The sequence below is a fragment of the Budorcas taxicolor genome, chromosome 23 (genome assembly GCF_023091745.1).
Source record: "Budorcas taxicolor isolate Tak-1 chromosome 23, Takin1.1, whole genome shotgun sequence".
Classification (NCBI taxonomy): domain Eukaryota; kingdom Metazoa; phylum Chordata; class Mammalia; order Artiodactyla; family Bovidae; genus Budorcas; species Budorcas taxicolor.
Genome location: NC_068932.1, coordinates 38,578,681 through 38,599,205, shown reverse-complemented (window position 1 = coordinate 38,599,205; position 20,525 = coordinate 38,578,681). Strand labels below are relative to the sequence as shown.

General features: G+C 43.2%; 2 protein-coding genes and 1 non-coding gene across 4 annotated transcripts in view; 2 read left to right on the top strand and 1 right to left on the bottom strand.

Annotated features, from left to right (window-relative positions):
- Positions 1–16,151, top strand: part of EIF3A (eukaryotic translation initiation factor 3 subunit A) — a 31,968-nt gene extending 15,817 nt beyond the window's left edge. The window contains exons 10-23 of one of the 2 annotated variants that reach the window (XM_052660626.1): positions 848–964; positions 1,217–1,402; positions 1,997–2,344; positions 2,779–2,883; positions 2,963–3,076; positions 4,406–4,528; positions 5,047–5,200; positions 5,760–5,944; positions 8,894–8,982; positions 9,545–10,033; positions 10,064–10,260; positions 12,857–13,112; positions 14,019–14,200; positions 14,936–16,151. In XM_052660626.1, coding sequence (XP_052516586.1) covers positions 848–964; positions 1,217–1,402; positions 1,997–2,344; positions 2,779–2,883; positions 2,963–3,076; positions 4,406–4,528; positions 5,047–5,200; positions 5,760–5,944; positions 8,894–8,982; positions 9,545–10,033; positions 10,064–10,260; positions 12,857–13,112; positions 14,019–14,200; positions 14,936–15,165 — 2,775 coding nt within the window. In that variant the 3' untranslated portion in view covers positions 15,166–16,151. Of the gene's footprint in view, positions 1–847; positions 965–1,216; positions 1,403–1,996; positions 2,345–2,778; positions 2,884–2,962; positions 3,077–4,405; positions 4,529–5,046; positions 5,201–5,759; positions 5,945–8,893; positions 8,983–9,544; positions 10,261–12,856; positions 13,113–14,018; positions 14,201–14,935 lie in introns of both variants that reach the window. The other variant, XM_052660625.1, reaches the window with a different exon arrangement.
- Positions 401–527, top strand: LOC128068111 (small nucleolar RNA SNORA19). Its single transcript, XR_008201459.1, has one exon. It is a non-coding gene; the product is annotated as a small nucleolar RNA SNORA19 (small nucleolar RNA).
- Positions 16,152–17,951: 1,800 nt separating the features above from the next.
- On the bottom strand, positions 17,952–20,026 carry NANOS1 (nanos C2HC-type zinc finger 1). The gene has a single exon (XM_052660987.1). It carries the CDS (start codon positions 20,024–20,026, stop codon positions 19,148–19,150), a length of 879 nt encoding a protein of 292 aa, XP_052516947.1. The 3' UTR covers positions 17,952–19,147.
- Between the last annotated feature and the right edge of the window lie 499 nt (positions 20,027–20,525).

Here is a 20,525-nt window from a genome sequence, read left to right as displayed (position 1 = left end):
GCTAAGAAGTAGAGTTAGTCATAGTCTACACATTTAAAACTTTGAACAGATCCTCAGAGATTTGAGTTCATGGACCCTCCCAGCAGTAGTTAAGAAAGCTTTTTTTCCTGCTAACGCTAGTATTGTCAGTCTGTTAGTTTTTTTGGCAACCCTGTGGTATGTGGGATCTCAGTTTCCCACCCAGGGATGGATCCCGTATCCCTTGGATTGGACGTGTGGATTCTTAACCACTTGACCGCTAGGGAAGTCCCAGTATTGTCAGTCTTTTAACTGTTGCAGTTCAGCTTTGTACTTGAGTTTGAATATTATGGTTTACAGTATGACTTAAATGATCCTGTTGTGTCTTCCATTTGTTTCATTGATGGTGGAGAACGTTTACTATATGTTAACTTCCATGTTTGTGCACATGTCATTGACCTGCTTTCTCCATGTGTGAGCAGTGTTATTTCTTCTGTGCTATACAAATAATTGAAGGTTAATTAGCAGTATAACTAAATAGTAATACTGCCAGTCTCCTTCAGACAGTTTTATTAAATGTTCAGATGAATTAGGTAAGTAGCAGGTCTCTATCTACAAATACGTGACCATTTAGGGGTTTTTTTGGTTTGTTTTTATGGAACTAGGATTTGAAAGGATTATGTGATGGTTTGAAATATGGCGTAATCTTTTCATTAGCCGTGGATTTTAATTCTAGCTCCAGCAGTGCATGTTTACATACTCTGAGCTTCAGTTTCTTTTCTTTGAAAAATAGTCTAACTTTCTAACTTTCTACTGTTCCATGAGACTCCACGTAACAATGGCTGAATAAATGATAGCTATTATTACTAACCTTGTGTTTCTTATGCAGGTGGCACAAATTTATCAGAGCATTGAGTTTTCTCGTTTGACTTCTCTGGTTCCTTTTGTTGATGCTTTCCAACTGGAACGGGCCATAGTAGATGCAGCTAGGCACTGCGACCTGCAGGTAGGTGCTACCAGGGGACACTGAGGCGGTGGAAGGCCTAAGAGGACTAAAACACACACTCTTTGCTTCTCTGCTTTTGGCACTGCTTTAAAGCTTTAATGAATTGAGACTTCTGGCTTTGATATTTGACATTCTTCAGTTGATTTTTTTCCTTAAATTCAGTTGAAATTTTAATCAAAGTTACTAACTTGTATAAAGACTTTATATTTGCGTGTAGATTTAACAATTGATAATACTCTTCAATTTTCATAGGTTCGTATTGACCACACTTCTCGGACCCTTAGTTTTGGATCTGATTTGAATTACGCTACTCGAGAAGATGCTCCAATTGGTCCTCATCTGCAAAGCATGCCTTCAGAACAGATAAGAAATCAGCTGACCGCTATGTCCTCAGTACTTGCGAAAGCACTTGAAGTCATTAAGCCAGCTCATATCCTGGTACGCATCTATGGGAGAAATGGATGACGGAATTATGAGGGGCCCTTTAGGTCTTTCACAAAAAGGTTTGAAATGATGTCTCAGAGAAGGGATTTATTATATATTTTCTCTTACTTGTGTTTGATACTTTTGATATTTTATTAAATATCTTCGTCAGATAAGACAGATCGTTGAGCTGCCTTCTGTGGGTTAGAATAACAGGTTAAGGTGATCATAGGAGTACTGTGATGAGTGATAAACCACAGGTGATGACCCTCCACATAGGGAGTACTGTGATCATGCCTTTGCCTTCTGTTTAAGTTGTTTGTGAACTCTGTATTTTCTCCTTGGCTTGAACACTTTATAGTATGCATGGTTCAGATAAAAATTGGCCTAGCAGATAAAGGTTCTTCAGCTATGTCATTGCTGTTGAAGACTGAATAGTTGTAGCATCATAGTATTTGGTGCTAGAAACCAGTAGTTGAATAATGTCATCTTCTCTTTTCAAATGCAAGTACATGTTAGGATAATACATGAGGAGTATGTAGCGATATTTTTGGTCTCGGATACTGTGGTATGTCACTTAAAGATATTTTAATGCATTTGTTCTTGAAGCAAGAGAAAGAAGAACAGCATCAGTTGGCTGTTACCGCATACCTTAAAAATTCACGGAAAGAGCACCAGCGTATCTTGGCTCGCCGTCAGACAATTGAGGAAAGAAAAGAGCGGCTTGAGAGTCTGAATATTCAGCGTGAGAAAGAAGAACTGGAGCAGCGGGAAGCTGAACTCCAGAAAGTGCGGAAGGCTGAGGAAGAGAGGCTGAGACAGGAGGCAAAGGAGAGAGAGAAGGAGCGGATCTTACAGGAACATGAACAAATCAAGAAGAAAACTGTTCGTGAGCGTTTGGAGCAAATCAAGAAGACAGAACTGGGTGCCAAAGCATTCAAAGATATTGACATTGAAGTATGTAGCATATTAATGCATTAAAATTCCAGTTTTATTCAGGTCTCTTAGAAGCACAATTCTTTACCATTTATTGGTTTACTTTGGGTTATTTGGTTATTTTGCTCAGTTTGATACAGCTTTTAATAGTTCATTAGTCTGTGAAATAAGCATTTGTTTGTTGACTCCACAGTTTTTAGTCACTGTTGAAATGGAGTTTGGATACAGTAGAATACAGGAATAAGAAGTAGATGTTATGATTACGTTGTTTTTCCTCACAAATAAGCCTGTTTTAAAACATTTTTGTTGCCTGAATTTACCCATTGTAAGCATTTGCCCTTTTGAAATAAAGTAATTCAGGATCCGTTTCTAGGAAGAAGTGGTGCTCCATATTGACTGGTATGCACTTTTATACTCTTATTAATTAATTGTGGTACATTTCTGTTGCTTTTCAGGACCTTGAAGAATTGGATCCTGATTTCATCATGGCTAAACAGGTTGAACAACTGGAGAAAGAAAAGAAGGAACTTCAGGAACGCCTGAAGAATCAAGAAAAGAAGGTAAAGGAAAGAACTGATGAACTTGAACATGCCAAGTTAAAGCAATTTTTTTAACAACATTTGTTTTCATGATACTCAGATTGACTACTTTGAAAGAGCTAAGCGTTTGGAAGAAATCCCCTTGATAAAGAGTGCTTACGAAGAACAGAGAATTAAAGACATGGATCTGTGGGAACAACAAGAAGAAGAAAGGGTAAGGCTTTAATTTAATTGTAATATTTTTAGACTGTAAGCAAACTATAATAAAGCCAGTAATGGGAAAAGGGTTTCAAATTGATTTTTGTATTATTTCGCCAGGAATTGTATTTTAATGGCTGTATACAAACAGGTTAGTAGACATTTACAAAATAGAGATTAAGTAATGAAACTTGTAAAGTACAAAGGATAGATGAACTTTATTTTTTTTTGAAAACTGCTTTATGGAGATATAATTCACGAAATTAAAGTGTGCAATTGATGTTTTTAGTATATGGAATTGAGCAACAATCTGATTTTAGAACATACCCCAAAGGAAACTCCATACCCATTAGCAGTCACTCCATTTTCTCTGCACTCCTTCAGCAGCCACCTAACTCCTTTCCGTCTCTAGACTTGTCTGTTGGGGTATTTCTTACAGACGGAATCATATAGTCTGTGTGTGAGAGACTAAACAGCTTCTTCAGTAGTTTTATTTGTTTATGTGTACTTAACAGTACAAAAGCAACATTCGCAAATGCTTATAGTGGCCAGATTTGTAGTAAAAATGAGTGACCTCATTTTGGTTAAAAAAGAAACCACAGGCAGGAGACAACATATATCTGTGGTGGCTGCCTCCTCTTGGTTTCATTGGATTGTGGTCATTCTGGGCCTAGTGTTAACCATCTTTTCCAGTTTTCTTAGAAGTTGGAATTTGTGTGATAATTCTTTTAACATGAAATTAGAGAAAGCTTGAGAGGATTTGCTGCTTTTTTTAAGGTTAATTTATTGAAACAAAATTAAAAAATTTTTTTTTTGCTTGTGCCTCATGGCATTTGGGATTTTAGTTTACTGATCAGGGATCAAACCCATACTCCCTGGAGGGGCCAGAGAAGTCCCTCCAGTTGCTTTTAAAGAAGAGAATACAGTAATAAAGCCATGAGGTATCTGTTGTTTTGTCACACACATTTTAGTTTTTCCTCCATAAATTTTGTGGTTGTCTTTGTTCAGTCTCTAAGTCCTGTCCAGCTCTTTGTGACTCCATGAACTGCAGCCCTCCAGGCTTCTCTGTCCTTCATTATCTCCAGGAGTTTGCTCAAACTCAGTGTCCATTGAGGTAGTGGTGCTATGGTACCGTCGGGTTAAAGCTGTTTCTTACGGATGCCCCAGGTCTTTTTTATTCATCTTCTGTTCCTCATTGTCATCCTAGGGAGCTGTTGGTATGGCAGAATGGAGGGGGCAGAGGAGATGCTTATACTTCTTCAAGCATATCTGTCAGAAATTTGGGATAAATTAATCATCAGATAATGAGCACTTTGAAATTTAACTTTGTATCATGTGTTTGCAGATTACTACGATGCAGCTGGAACGGGAAAAGGCTCTAGAACATAAGAACCGGATGTCACGAATGCTTGAAGACAGAGATTTATTTGTAATGCGGCTCAAGGCAGCACGACAGTCTGTTTATGAGGTGAACTTCTTGGTTTCAGGGAAACCTTTATTCATGAGCTTTGCCTTAAGGGTTCTTCAGTGTGGTGGTACATTCTCCGTCTTGAGCTAACATAATCATCATTCAAATAACATTTTAATAGAGATGTCTTGAAATTATTTCCTGGACTTAAGTAGCCATCACTATAAACGGATTTTTTCTGAAGGTGAAAATAGACTGCATTAAACTTGCTTTTGATATAAATTTTTGTTCTTTGATTCAGAAAGAGAAAAAAACTAGATCGAAAAGTCCTGCTCTTAGACTCTGATTTAATCATTTTATTTATTTTGTATAAATAAATCCACTGTGTATAGATAATACTGTCAATTCAAAGTTTTAACCATTTGACACTCAAAAACTTGTTATTTGGAAATTTGATTTTTAGGTTTGTAGGTTGCTTTTTATGGGTCCACCAGACTTAACCATGCTTTTGTAACTTACTGCCATTTTGTAGCCCTTGATAGTTTGATTCCTTTCTTTTGGTGATCATTCAATTACAGGAAAAACTTAAACAGTTTGAAGAGCGGTTAGCAGAAGAACGGCATAATCGCTTGGAAGAACGTAAAAGGCAGCGTAAAGAAGAACGAAGGATAACCTACTATAGAGAAAAAGAAGAGGAAGAGCAGAGGAGGGCAGAAGAAAAGATGCTAAAAGGTAACTAGTTGGACTGAGACGGGGGCTATACAGCAAGGCTGATAATAGGTCTCCTCTGTACAACCTTACTTAGGAAACAGGAATGTGGAACCAAGGTGATTAGCTAACTAGTCCTCAGGTTCTGACAACCTGACTTAGTTCTCTGCAGTGTGTTACCTGTGAGGGTGTTAATGTCCTCTGCGAGCCTATTTCAACGATGTTGGTGTTCTTTCACAAACTTTGCCCTTGTATTATCATTGTAGTCTGTATAGTATTAACGTTTATTGAGCGAAACGTGCCACGTGAAGTTTCTCAAATGATCCTTTTTGTGGCATCGCAGATGCTCAGGTGTTGGGGTGGGATTCTAATATCTTTCATTGTGTTGAGTGGGAGAAGACTTGTTTTCTTGAATATTTTCTGATATTCAAGTTTAGCTGATTGTAAACTATTTTAAACTTTTTAAAAATAATTTTTTTTCTACATTATGCTGCCTCTAATACCAGAAAAGTAGACCTAGAGTATAGCACCGATGGAAACCTGTGGGTGGGAGGCACACTTTATAACCTGATGTGTCATGCAGAGCGAGAAGAGCGAGAGCGGGCTGAGCGCGCGAAGCGTGAGGAGGAGCTACGGGAATACCAGGAGCGGGTCAAGAAGCTAGAAGAAGTTGAAAGGAAAAAACGTCAGAGGGAGTTGGAAATTGAAGAAAGGGAGCGTCGTAGAGAGGAGGAGAGGAGACTTGGTGATGACTCACTTTCTAGAAAGGTAAGTACGGGTGTCAGTGCTACGTGAAAGTGAAATGAGGTCGCTCAGTCGTATCCGACTCTGCGACCCCATGGACTGTAGCCTATCAGGCTCCTCCGTCCATGGGATTTTCCAGGCAAGAGTGCTGGAGTGGGGTGCCATTTCCTTCTCCAGGGGATCTTCCCGACCCAGGAATCCCGGGTTTCCTGCATTGCAGGCAGACGCTTTTACTATCTCAGCCACCAGGGATCAGCCAGGTCTCTGCATATCAGAGCTGTCTGCGTGTGTCAGTGTCTGGACATGGTGTTTTGAATCACATCGTTCAGATTTGATACTGCTTTATCTTTCCCAAGACGGAGGGTTCCTAAGGAGGATGGGGAAGGGATTAGACTTGTCTTAGCAAGCTGGGATTTTACAGGCTTTAGAGTACTTGTCAGGAAGAACTAATCCCATGAAATTAAGTATTTGATGAAAAGTAATACAGTCATATGGAAGAGGAACTGTTCGGTTCCTTGAAAGGAGTTGCTATGATGTAAGGGTCCTCAAAGATGAATTTGTGGGACCAGCCAGTATTCAACATCCCTTGATAGAAATGCAGTCAGGCTCATAGCCAAATCTTTTGAACCAGAATTTGGATTTTAACAAGATTACCAGGTGCTTCAAATGCTGGTCTAAGTGTTTATTTTTAATTTCCATTCGTGTCCAAAGTGACCAGTGCTTCTGACTTTATCTTGTATAAAGAGGGTATCTGATACCTTCTCCTGGCAGTAGCTTTGTTACCTCTTTAAACCACATTGTTTGAAACCCATCCCTCCTTTCTGTCCCTATGCTCTTGCCGTATTTAATTCAGCTGGTTTCTTTTGCCTGTATTACTTACAGGTCTTATCCCTGGTTGTCATCTTTTCCCCCAGCCTCAGACCTTCATCTATACTGTGGCTTGCTTGGTTTTTCATAACGCATACTTGATTGTTACCTCTGCTTTCAGTTTCAGACTTTCCTTTGGGTCGTACTCATTGCTTGGAGCCCAACTAAATTAAACACACCTTAGCAGCTAAGGTGTGTTTAATTATGTTTTATATTTACTGTTGTTTCATTAGCTTCATCAGTCGCTGTTTTCTTAGTCACTTCTACTCTAGCTATTCGGAGCCAGTGTTAGCTTTTATCGCGTCTGTGACATCCGCCTGCATGCTCTTTGTTTTTCCTGCAGTGTGTCTGTGCTGCCCTTTAAATGAAATACTGCTGTTTTTTAAGGTTAGTGGTGAGTAGCTGGAGGGTTTATTGCTGGAGGGTTTAGGTCTCTGAACCTTCATCTGTGCCGTACCTGTATCAAATGCTTCCCTTTATTGGAGGGTCTGCTCCTAGTTATGTAGCTTTGTTTGTTTTATAATATATGAATGGATTTTAGTTTTGTTAATTTTGTTGGTAATTATTATGAGTGTTCTTTTCCTGTTGGGCGCAGAGGGGGTATGTGTGGGTGTGTGTGATTTGCTAGATCTGTTAATTTAGTTCTGAAGCAGATCCACCCATGGTTATGGATTTCAAAGGTTTTTATCAGTTTTTGCAGTTCTGTGTTCATCCTTTGTTGCTGTTTCTGTTTTGTTAGCTCCCCCTTCCCTTTCAGTTGGAGAGTGTTCAGTTTTCTGTTCACGTTTAACATGGTAGCTAACTGTGGTAACTAACTAGTGCTTATGCCTTTATTCCTGACATTTGTTTTGGCATTTATGCTTTTCTCTGCTCTTCTACCATCCATTCTTTTCAGAGTCTAAACTTACAGTCTGTAGATTCTGAGAACTCTTCCCTTTCTTTAGAACAAACAAAATGTGCAAAACAAAGAAAACAGGCACTGCTGTGCTTAGTCGCATCTGACTCTTAGTGACCCCACAGATTGCAGCCCGCCAGGCCCCTCTGTCCATGGGGATTCCAGGCAAGAATACTAGAGTGGGTTGCCGTGCCCTCCTCCATGCTCTCCCAACCTAGGGGTCGAACCCAGGTCTCCTGAACTGCAGGTGGATTCTTACTGACTGAGCCACCAGAGAAGCCCAAAGATGGAGAGGCTTAAGGCCTGTTTGTCTCTTGTAGTGGCACCTGTGTTGGTCCTGCAGTTGTGTCCACCTCTGCAGCCCCATGGACTATAGAGAGCTGGCCAGGCTCCTTTGTCCATGGAATTCTCCAGGCATGAATACTGGAGTGAGGAGCCATTCCCTTCTCCAGGGGAGATCTTCCCAACCCAGGGGGTCTCCTGAATTGCAGGCAGACTCTTTACCATCTGAGCCACATCTATTTAAAGGCTTTACTTAAATGTATTGCCTCCAATGCATTTAAACAATGTTTTCTATTTAGAATTCACTTATCAGTTTTACAACTGCATTGGCAAGGTGATTTAGTTTAAAATATGTTTACACTGTATCTTTTCCCCTTTGCATGTAAACTTTTTGTTTTGTATATTCTATATTTTGTTTTTGTGTATGCCTCACAAGAGGTTTTGTTTTTCTCTCACAGTTGCATAACAGTTCATTGGTTTAGCCAGTTCAAAGTCATCCTCCTTCAGAGGTTGAGAGACCTGTCAGTCCTAGTACTTACTGGGAAGAGGGTTCTTGACAATAGTCTTGATCTTTTTAGTTCAGTAGATACTCTGCTGTGTTCCTAGGAAGCTCTGAGAAAAGAAGTTCTAGTGCTTCACCAAGTCTTTGTTTAGCTGCCTAAGCTTAGGTCTTTGCTGTTCACCCTTTCTGGCATGTGTGCCCCGTCAGTCAGGATTCAGTTTACGTAGAGCATATTGAATTGTCTTAACTCAGGAAGATTTTTTTCTCCTTTTTTCTTCTTCTGGCCTTTCAAAGTCCTATTCTTTATCTCTTAATGTTTCAGTTATTTTTTTCTTCTCTGTGTTATAGCAACTAGCTCTTTGAGGTTCCGGTTCAATTTCTATCAGGGATGTTGCCAATGTAGTGACTCTCACTTTGCTCATTGCAGGACTCTCGTTGGGGAGAGAGAGATACAGAAGGCACTTGGAGAAAAGGACCTGAAACAGATTCTGAGTGGAGAAGAGGCCCTCCAGAGAAGTAAGTAGAATTAAGGAGAAGAGACTAATCATAGGTCCTGTTAGTATCTTACTAGTGTTTTTCTAATTTGGCATATTTTGTGGGGGTGGGGAAAAGGGAGTCATGAAGAATTGTATGCATACCTATTACTGGAATGTTTGTCATGGCTTACTTCAGTGCTGCTGTAATTACATAGAATAGATATCTTGGAAAATAACGTGCTTTAGGTTTTTCTTTTATTTTTAATTTCCTCAACTAATGGTATTGAGGTTAGAGTATAGTGAATGGTTTCATAGTATTTTTCTTGTCGTTTTGAAAGCTGGTAGTAATAGATTCAGAAATTGCTAAGGCATTCCTCATAAAGTGCAGATGCCTTTTAGAGGTAGTTGTCTGCTTACTGGTTTATTTATTGACGTAAACTTTTGGATTTTGTGTTTTTGTGTTTTTTTTAATTGGAACATACTCTTATAGAACTAAGATTAGTGAATTTACACTTTGGAAGTAAGTAAAATCATTGCCAAAGAGATCATGTACTTTCTTAAGAAAGAATACTCTTAAAGGTGTTTGGCTTGTTACTCTGTAGGGAGTGGAGACGTGGAGAAGGGCGGGACGAAGAGAGGCCTCACAGAAGAGACGACGACCGACCGAGGCGCCTGGGGGATGATGAAGAGAGAGAGTCCTCTCTTAGACCAGATGATGATCGCATTCCCCGACGTGCCATGGATGACGACAGAGGCCCACGACGTGGTCCTGATGAAGATCGGTTCTCTCGCAGGGGGGCGGACGATGACCGGCCTTCTTGGCGTAGTGCAGACGATGACAGGCCTCCCAGACGAATTGGAGATGAAGACAGGGGTAGCTGGCGTCATGCAGATGATGACAGACCACCTAGACGAGGGCTGGACGAGGACAGAGGAAGCTGGCGCACGGCTGATGAGGACAGAGGACCCAGGCGAGGGCTGGACGAGGACCGGGGGCCGCGCCGAGGAGGTGCAGACGATGAGCGTTCGTCCTGGAGGAATGCTGACGATGATCGTCCCAGGCGGGGCATGGATGATGACCGGGGTCCCAGGCGGGGCTTGGATGATGACCGGGGTCCCAGGCGGGGCTTGGATGATGATCGAGGACCTTGGCGGAATACAGACGATGACAGATTTTCCAGGCGCGGTGCAGATGATGACAGGGGGCCTTGGAGAAACATGGATGATGATCGGATCTCAAGACGGGCTGATGACGATCGGATTCCCAGAAGGGGTGATGATTCACGACCTGGTCCCTGGAGACCATTTGTCAAACCAGGTAAAATTGTGGTATTCAAAAAACCAAATTGGATGCTTTATATGTATTTACATAATGCTACCTGAAATTTTACACCAGCTAATCCCCACTATTCTGTAGAGGGTAGCAGGTTATTTCAAAGAAAAAATGCAGGTCTCAAAAGGACAACTTACATTTTGATTGTTAAGTAAGACGTGTTCCTGCTATTTCAGGGCTTTGAGGTTCTTCTTTCTGTGCTTGTCCATAAGTATCCGTGTTTTTTCAGGATCCTTTCTGGACTGGACTCCTTGTAGAAGTAATGAAAAATAAACTTATCATTTGTTTGTACTCTTTGTCAACCATGGCATTGTGTTCATGAGAGGAGCCCATTTCCTTTCTCTGTCTTGGGCCTGTTCATCCTTTCATGCTTTTGTTTCATTTATTCAGCTATGCTGGGAGAAAGCAACGACACCCCACTCCAGTACCCTTGCCTGGAAAATCCCATGGACGGAGGAGCCTGGTAGGCTGCAGTCCATTGGGGTCGCTAAGAGTCAGACACGACTGAGTGACTTCACTTTCACTTTTCACTTTCATGCATTGGAGAAGGAAATGGCAACCCACTCCAGTGTTCTTGCCTGGAGAATCCCAGGGACGGGGGAGCCTGGTGGGCTGCCGTCTATGGGGTCGCACAGAGTTGGACACGACTGAAGTGACTTAGCAGCAGCAGCTGGGACTAAGTTGCCGAGAGCAGGATCTTAGTGGCGTGTGAGTTCTAGTTCCCTGACCAAGGATCGAACCCAGGCCTCCATTGGGAGCGTGGAATTTTTATAGCCGCCGGACTACCAGGGAACTATTCCCCCTTCATAATTTTTATTATTCTCGAGTAATTGTGTACAGGTCTATGCCTTCATTACTGTCTTGTCCAGATGACTTTTACCCATACCTTCAGACCTGTGTTTCCAACTTTTATGTAGCACCTTGTCACTGACACTTCAGACTCAACCTATGAAAACAGAATTCCGCCCTGCCCACCCTCTCCCCACCAACCCCGGGGGCGGAAAACACATACACACATGTTTCTCTTCAAGGGCATCACTGTCCATCTAATTGTATAAGATGGGAGTTCTCCTTTACTGTGCTCTTTCATCCTTCTTGTATCTTTTCAATGACTGATGTCTTTTCAGTAATTTATTTTAAAAGCAGTTTGAGCACCTGCCTGCCCCTTAGCCTGAGTGGTTTCTGTTGCATACTCGTGTTTCTTCTCACTTCATTCCATTGTGAAGCTTTGTGACTTTTGGGTAAACTTAACTTTGCTGTGCTTTATGTAACATGGGGATAAAAGCATAGTTGATTCTCATTAGTTCATGATAATTACATTTTTATAAAGTCAGTGAATACTGAACCATTGCTACTAAGGGAAATACTAGGTTAGGTTCCTGTTTTTTCCTGAACCCTCTGGTCAGTTTTTTCCAGCCAGTCAACACATAACCTCGTTTTAACTTTCTGTTTAAAGATACCTCATTTAATGTACATTATTGATTCATTAGCATTGAACTCCCTGGCCAACAACACAGTCATTCATTCCTGGAAGAAGTTTTATCTAACACCTGTATTTTCTCCCTAAGTCATGTCCATTGCCTTTTTGTCTTTGGGAGAATGCTGGGGGTAACTGAAATCACTAAAAAGAAGCACAAAAAAAGTGGAAATGTGCCACTAAATAGGCCATTCAGAGGCTACTTATTTAAAGTAGGAGAGCTGTAGCCAGAAGACAGCATTGCCTTGTTTGAGCTCAGCTGAGAACAGGCCTGTCGGGTGGCCCAAATATTTCACCACTGGGTACATGGCCTTGTACATGACTTTGTGAACGTGCTGGAGTGCTAATTTTGGAATTACAGATTTTTAGCAAGTAGCAAATTAGCAGGTATGGAATAATCTCCTTATCTCAGAGCTGTGGATAGGATTGAAAGAGCTAATAATAGACAGACGGTTTAGACTAGTGCTGTAGCCCACCGCAATATAAATGGTAGTGATGATTATTGTTGGCCTTGCAGCTATAAGAGATTTTCATCGAAATAATCTGCTTCCTTTCATTTCCTTTCGTGTGTGTGCCTGTGCACTTGTGTGCACACATTTTCCCTAGATTGGGACATCGCACGGCTAAGTGAGATACTGAGCAGGGCCAAAGGCTTTGTCCTTATTTCATGACCTTATGGTGGTAAATGGTAGGGGGCAGGATTGTGAAAGGAAAGAGTCTTTTTAGTTAGGTTTTGAAAATGTTGAAAGACATAAGTGAACTCATAATTGGGGCTCTGTCTCTCAGATCTAGATCCTACCCCTCACCCTGGAAGTTCTCTGCTTAAAGGAGTTGTCTTCACTGTCAGAACAGGTTTACAGATTTTTATACCTGAAATCTCTGCATATGGAACATAAAGTTCCTATGCGTTATATGTTAGAAAAACAATAATAGGTAGTCAAAATAGGAGTTGGTTCTGTGAAATGAGGTAAATGCATTTAGTTTTTTAAAATTACGTTAGAGTGTGTTAATTAGCCGTTACAGAGGTGATGATTAACATAAAGATTTGTGGTTGCCAATCTGTTTCTTGAGTGGAAATTTTCATTTTGTTTTTTAAAAACCTAGGTGGATGGAGAGAGAAAGAAAAAGCCAGAGAAGAGAGTTGGGGTCCACCTCGAGACTCGAGACCATCAGAAGACCGTGAATGGGAGAGGGAAAAAGAGAGAGACCGAGATAATCAAGATCGAGACGAGAACGACAGGGACCCGGAGAGAGAAAGAGACAGAGAGAGAGAGAGAGACAGAGAGAGAGAGAGAGACAGAGAGAGAGAGAGAGACAGAGAGAGAGATGGTGATCGAGATGACCGCTTCAGACGGCCAAGGTTTGATACTCTGGTTAAGACTGTGGCCTTACGGTTAAAATTCCTTTAATGTCCTATGCATTCCCAGCTATTTTTGAAAAACATGCTCCCCCCTTGCATATATTTATCTAGTAGAATCATAGATTTTTAAAAATTTAGAGGTCATCTGATTGAACCAGATTCCTCTCTTCAAGAGGGGACAGGCAGGCTGGCGCTGTCTGCAGGTTGTGTGGCTCTATGGTGGTGGAACCAGTCCAGGTTCTTCAGTGTCCATTACTTTTGCCTTGTGGTTGAGGTCCATTTATTGCTTTTAAATTATTTAAAAGCCCCTTTGCTTTTTTTTAAGAGTTCTGGCTGGCTTCATCTGGTCAAAGTGGCCTTGTACTAACCTAATCTAGATCAGCACAGTTCAGTACAGTTTCCTGCAAGGATGAAAGTGTCCTGTAGCTGTAATGTCCACACAGTAACCAGTTACCACGTTTGACTTGAGTGTTTGGAATGGGTAATGACTATTCTGTTGGACAATGCGGAGCCAGATGTTCTCATTTGACTTCATGCCTGAAGCATCAGTTTGAGGTCAACTCATGAGTTTAAGACTTCCCTGGTGGCTCAGATGGTAAGCGTCTGCCTGCAATACCGGAGACCCAGGTTCGATCCCTGGGTTGGGAAGATCTCCTGGAGAAGGAAATGGCAACCCACTCCAGTGTTCCTGCTTGGAGAATTCCAGGGACGGAGGAGCCTGATAGGCTACAGTCCATGGGGTCTCAAAGAGTCGGACACGACTGAGTGACTTCACTTCACTTCACTTCACTTCACGTGTTTAAAGTTTATTCCTGTTATTTGCTGACCTGGGTATTATATATCCACTTAAATTTACCCGTGTTGTCTAACGACAGACCTTAATGTGTCATTTGAATTGGCTTGCAGGGATGAAGGTGGCTGGAGAAGAGGACCAGCTGAGGAGTCTTCAAGCTGGAGAGATGCAAGTCGTCGTGACGATAGGGACCGCGATGACCGGCGTCGTGAGAGAGATGATCGCCGTGATCTAAGGGACAGACGAGACGACAGGGACCGAAGAGGACCGCCTCTCAGATCCGAGCGTGAGGAAGGTAGAGATGTGCTTTCTGTGTGACCGCTGGACACCGGGGAGCCATAGTTGATGAAAGGATTTACTGTCTCTCTAACTTCTGTGAACACCAAAAATAAGATGGCCAAGCATATCATTTATTCCATTTAAAGTTCATGGTCTTCACAAAGTTACTGGAGAAGGAAATGGCAGCTCACTCCAGTACTCTTGCCTGGGAAATTCCATGGACTGAGGAGCCTGGGTAGGCTACAGTCCATGGGGTTGCAAAGAGTCAGACAGGACTGAGCAACTTCAGTTTCACTTTCATTTTGTTTAAAATGACCATGGCACTTTTGCCTCAAAAGCTTTTACTATTTATTTGGTTTTATATCGAGGGTATTTCTTCTTTTATAGTATAATGAAATATATTTCACTTATTTGCTGATGAGTCTTCAACAGGAGCCAAAAATTCTGTAAAAAATTTTTATCCAGCCAGATATTTGTCACCTTATCCTAAATTTTTTAAGAATTAGGACACTTAACAGGCAAGTGATTTATTGCTTGCAAGTTGGTATTTTTAAGTCTATTTTAAAGGTTTTTTCAGAAATTGTATCAAAATGATTAAAATGTATTTAGCTTTTTTTTTTTAATGAAGATTATCATCTTCAGTACTGAATTTCTGAGTAATTTGAGGCATTCCTTTTGCTTCAGTTCTATTTAGTCTGAGCTGATAGAATACAGTACAAATTTATTTTCTTTCCTTTTCTTTTAATTAAAGTAAGTTCTTGGAGACGTGCTGACGACAGGAAAGATGACCGGGCCGAAGAGCGGGATACCCCTCGTCGTGTTCCTCCCGCAGCTCTTTCGAGAGATCGAGATCGAGACCGAGACCGAGAAAGGGAAGGTGAGAAAGAGAAGACCTCCTGGAGAGCTGAGAAAGATAGGGAATCTCTTCGTCGTACTAAAAATGAGACTGATGAAGATGGATGGACCACAGTACGACGTTAAGTCTCAATATAATGGATTCAAACTCATGTCTTTACATAGGTTTGATCACATTCAAGGATTATTATATTTGTGCTTCAACCAATCTAAATTGGATTCTTTAATGTCTCACCATAACACAAAAAGCATGAGCTTGTATTAATCCTACATAATAGATTGATCAGGCACCGCATCCACAGACGGTCGGAAAACCACGCCATGTTTTTGAATTTAAGGTGTTGCATTATTTCGTCAATCATTTGTTTACAAAAAAGAAAAACTAAAAATAAATTTAAAATGAGAATTCTTCAGGTATTGAGTAACACCTGTATCTTGGTATAGAACTGATCTTTTTTCTTTTGATTTTGAAATATCTGGTATTAATTTGTAATGAAGTAAGGTTCTGTTATAGAGAATGTATCTGAAGTCTCTAAAACAGGGAGCTGAAACAGTTCTCACACCATTGAGACATACCTCTAGATATTTTGAGGTATTTACTATTTACTAAATTCAGAAGGTTTTTAGGTTTACTCTGAGTGCAGTAAACATTACACACATTGGATACAGTGGAGTTTTTGGTAGATTTTACTTGAAAGAAGGTGAGTATAAACCAACTTGTGGTCATTATTATAATGACGAGAATACTGCTGGAGTGTGAATCCAAAACAGATATAGCTTTTAAATTTTAAAGCATTTGGTAAACTGTGGCTGAGTTTTTTCTGTTGCCAATAGCAAACTGCTTTTCCATTTATGGAGAATTCATGCCTTTCAAGCATTTTAAATATGACAATATTTATAAATGTGTGGTTTGGAGGAATTCTTTAAATTCTTTTTCCTAATTTCCTTTCTCTTCAGGATAGATTCTTTCAATAAGTAATTTGTAGTAATGACTGTGTTGACTTCAATTTTGGAGTGTAGTAGCTATGTTAAAGATTAACTATTTGGTCTTATTGAAGCCAACACAGAACTTGCTGCTGTGTTTTTTCTTCAATGATAAATAAAACACTTACAGAATTTGTTTTAGTGTTGATTTGTGGTTAGTGTTTCATATATAATGTTTAGCTTGCATATTCGTTGAGTTTATTTCACTTCAGGTTTTACCAGTGGTATTAATTTTCTCACTGTTGAGTATCAAAGAAGATAACCTAAATATAACAAAGAGCAAATGTGGCTAGGATATTTCCACTAAAGTGTCTTCCTCTGTTACTGGATGAACCTCTGTTTCCCTGTAAAGTTGTCCTGTCTGTATAGGGGGTGTGTGTGTAAAGTTGTGTTTCCCTGTAAAGTTGTCCTCTCTGTGTGGTGTGTGTGTGATGTACATCTTGAGTTTTCCCCTGAAATTAAAAGCATAATTGTTTCACAGAATGTTAATTCCAAATTTATAGTGGCTCTAGGCACTTAGATTCTTTCTGGTGTTGAGTAGAGGTGAGAATTACTCTTGGTGCAGCTGTGAGGCCAGAAGAGGGAGTATTGATGCTTTTTTATAAAAAAACTTTACCAAACGCAGCCTTTCTTTTTTGATGTTAATAATGATAAAACTCACTTTAAAAAACGTTCAAATAAGTGAAAGTCTTGTGAGAAGAGGGCCTTTTGTAACAAGTGAAAACTTGGGACAGTAACCTGCTCTGTCCTTTTACTAGAACAGGACATACCTGGGCAGTCACATACAGGCCCCAACATTCATTCATTTGAGCTGATTTGTTTAGATGGCTGTCTGACGGTTAGGTTTCCAGGCTCGTCTGCAAACGACCCTTCCTCCCCAGACCCCTCTCCCAGATGTGCTGTCCTCCCAAGCTCTGTGACCTGGGTGTTGGAATCGGAGCACAGTGCAAGGGGCAGAAGAGTGTGCTGCTTGTGACCCTGCTCAGGGCCTCAGTCTTGCCCCCTCCCTCAGTGTTTATTCTGCATTTGTAGACAGGGTGTCATCACTGTCAGTATGGGTGGATCTGAGGGTGATTTAGCTTTTCAAGTGCTTAAAACATGTTTCAGATTGAGAGTTGCTTTTAAATGTGTTAGAGCCTGTTTAGTAAACCTTTTCAGAAGAGAGTTCTAGAGAACTACTGACATTCAAAATACTAGAAGCTAAAGTCAGCTGCAAAACGGGCAAATGGCTGGGGGCGGGTGGGGTGTTGCTGCTGATAGGTAAGTCACCTGCCTAGTCCTTCCGGTCTGGAGAATGCACCCATCTGTTAATAGTGACTCTTGAAAAGGTAGAATTAAAGCAGTGGCAAGAGGTGACAGGAATTCATGTGACCTAAAAACAACCCAGAAAGCAACTCTTTTAAATTGATATATTTTCTAGCAAAACTGAAGAGAAGAAGTTAATGCATGCTTTTGAGTTCAGATATATTCATATCTGAAGTTTTCTCATTTGGAGCTATACTAACAAGTATAGCTCTTGTTAGAGTTCTTGACCAAGAAATGAATGGTTTGCCTGTGTGCCCCCGCCCCCTTCTCCCACCCTTTGACCAAAAAAGCTCATAGCTATCTCAACTATCATGGCAGCTTCTTAGACTTTTAAAAGAAGTGTTCAAATGAAGTAAATTTGCTGTGGAGGGAGGTAGTTAAATATGAAGGCAGCCTAATTTTTAATAACCTAGCTAAGCTCTCCTGGAACCTCTAAAGACTAAATTTGTTGCTGTTATTTTCAGATAGTGATTTTTGGACATTTTAGATGACTTCATGTTAATTTCCATTTTTACCTTCTGTGTCTGTTCTGATGGTACATACGGTGTGGTAGGTTAAAGTAGAAGTCAAGCACCTTTGCCCAAGATTAGATTTAATCTCATGGATGAAAATAACTGGTGGGATTCCAGAATGGTTGTCTTCTAATGAGAATGGGAACACAATAGAGGGAGGCTGTGTTCCATGTCTTACCCCGCCTACCCCCAGTCAGTTCCTTTAATTGTTACTTATACTGGTTTGAGGACTTCTATGATGGTTTAAAGCTGACACGGTCCAGAGTGGAACCTTCCTGAACACCAGTTGTTCCATTAGCCTTCCAGAGCTCAAAGGATTCCATCTTACATTTAGTGTGAGAGGCAACAGCTGGAATGAGATTTCCACCTTTTAGAGACCCTGAAATCGAGCAATTCAGAGTGAATGAATACTGCACCCTTTTGATCTTAAGTACGACATATTTTTGAAGAACTGGAATAGGAAGGGGCATAAAGAAAAAACCAAGTAGTAGAGTTAAAGGCAAGGTTAATGAATTCATATACTGTTACTGTATAAATACACAATTTTTTTTAAACAGCACCATTTTCAAGTGTATACACAATATGATTATAACGGCACTATTTTTAAAGGGGGAAAACGGTAGTTGCTCGTTCAGTAATAAAAAGATCTGGTACATACATGAGCTGTATTCTATCTGCTACCTACAAATTGTACATTTTATACATCTCCAGCTAGGACAAAAACAAGCCACAAGGAGGGAACACCCACCCAAACTACTGTAAAGTATACCAAGTCTTCACTTAATGCTGCTACCAGGCAGGGCTTCACCTGGAATTATAATTGGGTAAGGACAACAGAAATATTACTTGTTTCAAACAATAAAATAGTCATTTTGCTGACACTCCATAAAATCGCCAATTTTAAGTTCAGTTGAGAGGCTTTTAAAAAAATATTCTAGACCTAGTAAAGTGCCTCCACTCATAAAATTAAACATCCAAGATTAGATTGAGACAATTTCATACTGATGCGCATCTAAAATAGGTCGACGTATAAACAAACCACAGCGCCTCTAAGTTGCCACATTTCAGTGGAATACCCAGCCTTCACCGTCTGGATGTGCACGAACTGGAAACAAGATTTTAACGTCTAGTCTCAACCGCTCTTCGACAGGAAAATACTCAGTACCATCGGCTTCCTCTGGAAAAGCCAAGACGAGCTCCACACTCCCCGGCAGCGAGGGAGAAATGGTGCGCAGACCGACCACGAGAGTGGGCGGGCGGCTACCCTGGTGGCATCAGGTGGCAGCAGCAGACGAGGATCCGGGCCCTTAGCGCAGCTTCTTGCCGGGCAGGCCGTCCCGGGCGCTGCGCGGCGGCGGGCGGGCTGCAGGCGGAGGCGGCACTTTGGAAAGCGGGCAGTACTTGATGGTGTGCGCGTTGTCGCCGCTGGCACCGCACAGGGGACACGTGTACCGGCGCAGCACGGGGCACAGCACCCGCCCGTCGGGTCCCTTCAGGATGTGGGTGGTGTAGAGCGCCACCGCCTCCTTGTTGTTCCGGCAAAACACGCACACCTGCAGCTCGGGTTTGAGCAGCCGGGTGGCGGCCGCCCCGTTGGCGGCGTGCAGCTTGGGCTCGGCCGCCCACGCTGGGGCCCGCTCCTCTCGCGGCGCTGCTTCGGCGGTGGCCGCGGCGGCCGCGGGTGCGCAGCCCAGAAGCACAGCGGCGGCGCGACCAGCGAACGGGCTCAGCTCAGCGAAACGCTCCTCCAGCAGCCCGGCCTCGGCAGGGTCCGCGCACAGCTCCAGCGCGCGCAGCTCCAGCGCGCCCCCCAGGTAGCGGCTCCGGGACCCCTGGTCGTCGCTGTCGTCGTCGTCGTCGTCCTCGTCGTAGTCGGGCGGCCCCAGCGCGGGCCCCAGCGCCCCGGGCCCGGCCCCCGCGTGGGGGGAGCAGCACGACGAGGAGGAAGAAGAGGGCGGGGAGCCGTCTCCGCCGCCGTCCCCGGCGCGGGCGCAGCCGAAGCGCCGCTCGCCGTCCACCGCCTTGGTGATGAGCGTGGCGAGTCCCAGATAGTCGTTCCACGAGCTGAAGGGCTGCGGGTGCGCCGGGCCCTGGGTGCTCACGTAGCGGGCGCTGGGCACAAGCGCCATGGGCGGGGGGGCGCGGCCGCGGCGGGGCGAGCGGGGCGCCCAGGGGAAAGCCTCCATGGGCGGGGTGCGGGCCGCGCGCGCCGCCTCCCCGCCGCCGGCGCGGGCCGGACGGAAGGGACGAGCCGAGCCTGCCCGCCGGCCTGCCTCGGGGTGGGGCTGCCTCGCCGCCTTTTATCGGGCCCCGCTCCTCCCCGCCCCGCGGCCTCTCCGCCGCGGCCCTGCCCCCTGCCCTCCCCCGCCCGGGCCACCTCGCCCGCGCCCGGGACGGAGGCGGAGCGGAGGCGGACGCGCGGGGGGCGGGCGGGCAGTGAGCGCGCGCTGCTCCGGCAGGCGAGGCTCCAGCACCCCACGCGCTGCGCCCGCCTCGCCAGCTGCTGGGCAGCTTTCATTCTGGGAGGGGGCGGACAGGCACCGCCTCGGGCCGCTGCGCTAATTGGCTGCTGACCAGAGCCCCCTGCGCCACGGGCGCCGCTCCGGACGGTGATTGGTGAATCCGGGGGAGGGGGCGTGCCCTACCGAGAAGCTGGGAGGGGAGGGGGATGTAGGGGAGGGGCGG

What these genes read in the sequence shown, in the direction of transcription:
- NANOS1 (XM_052660987.1), bottom strand. Translation starts at nt 20,026, where the DNA reads ATGGAGGCTTTCCCCTGGGCGCCCCGCTCGCCCCGCCGCGGCCGCGCC.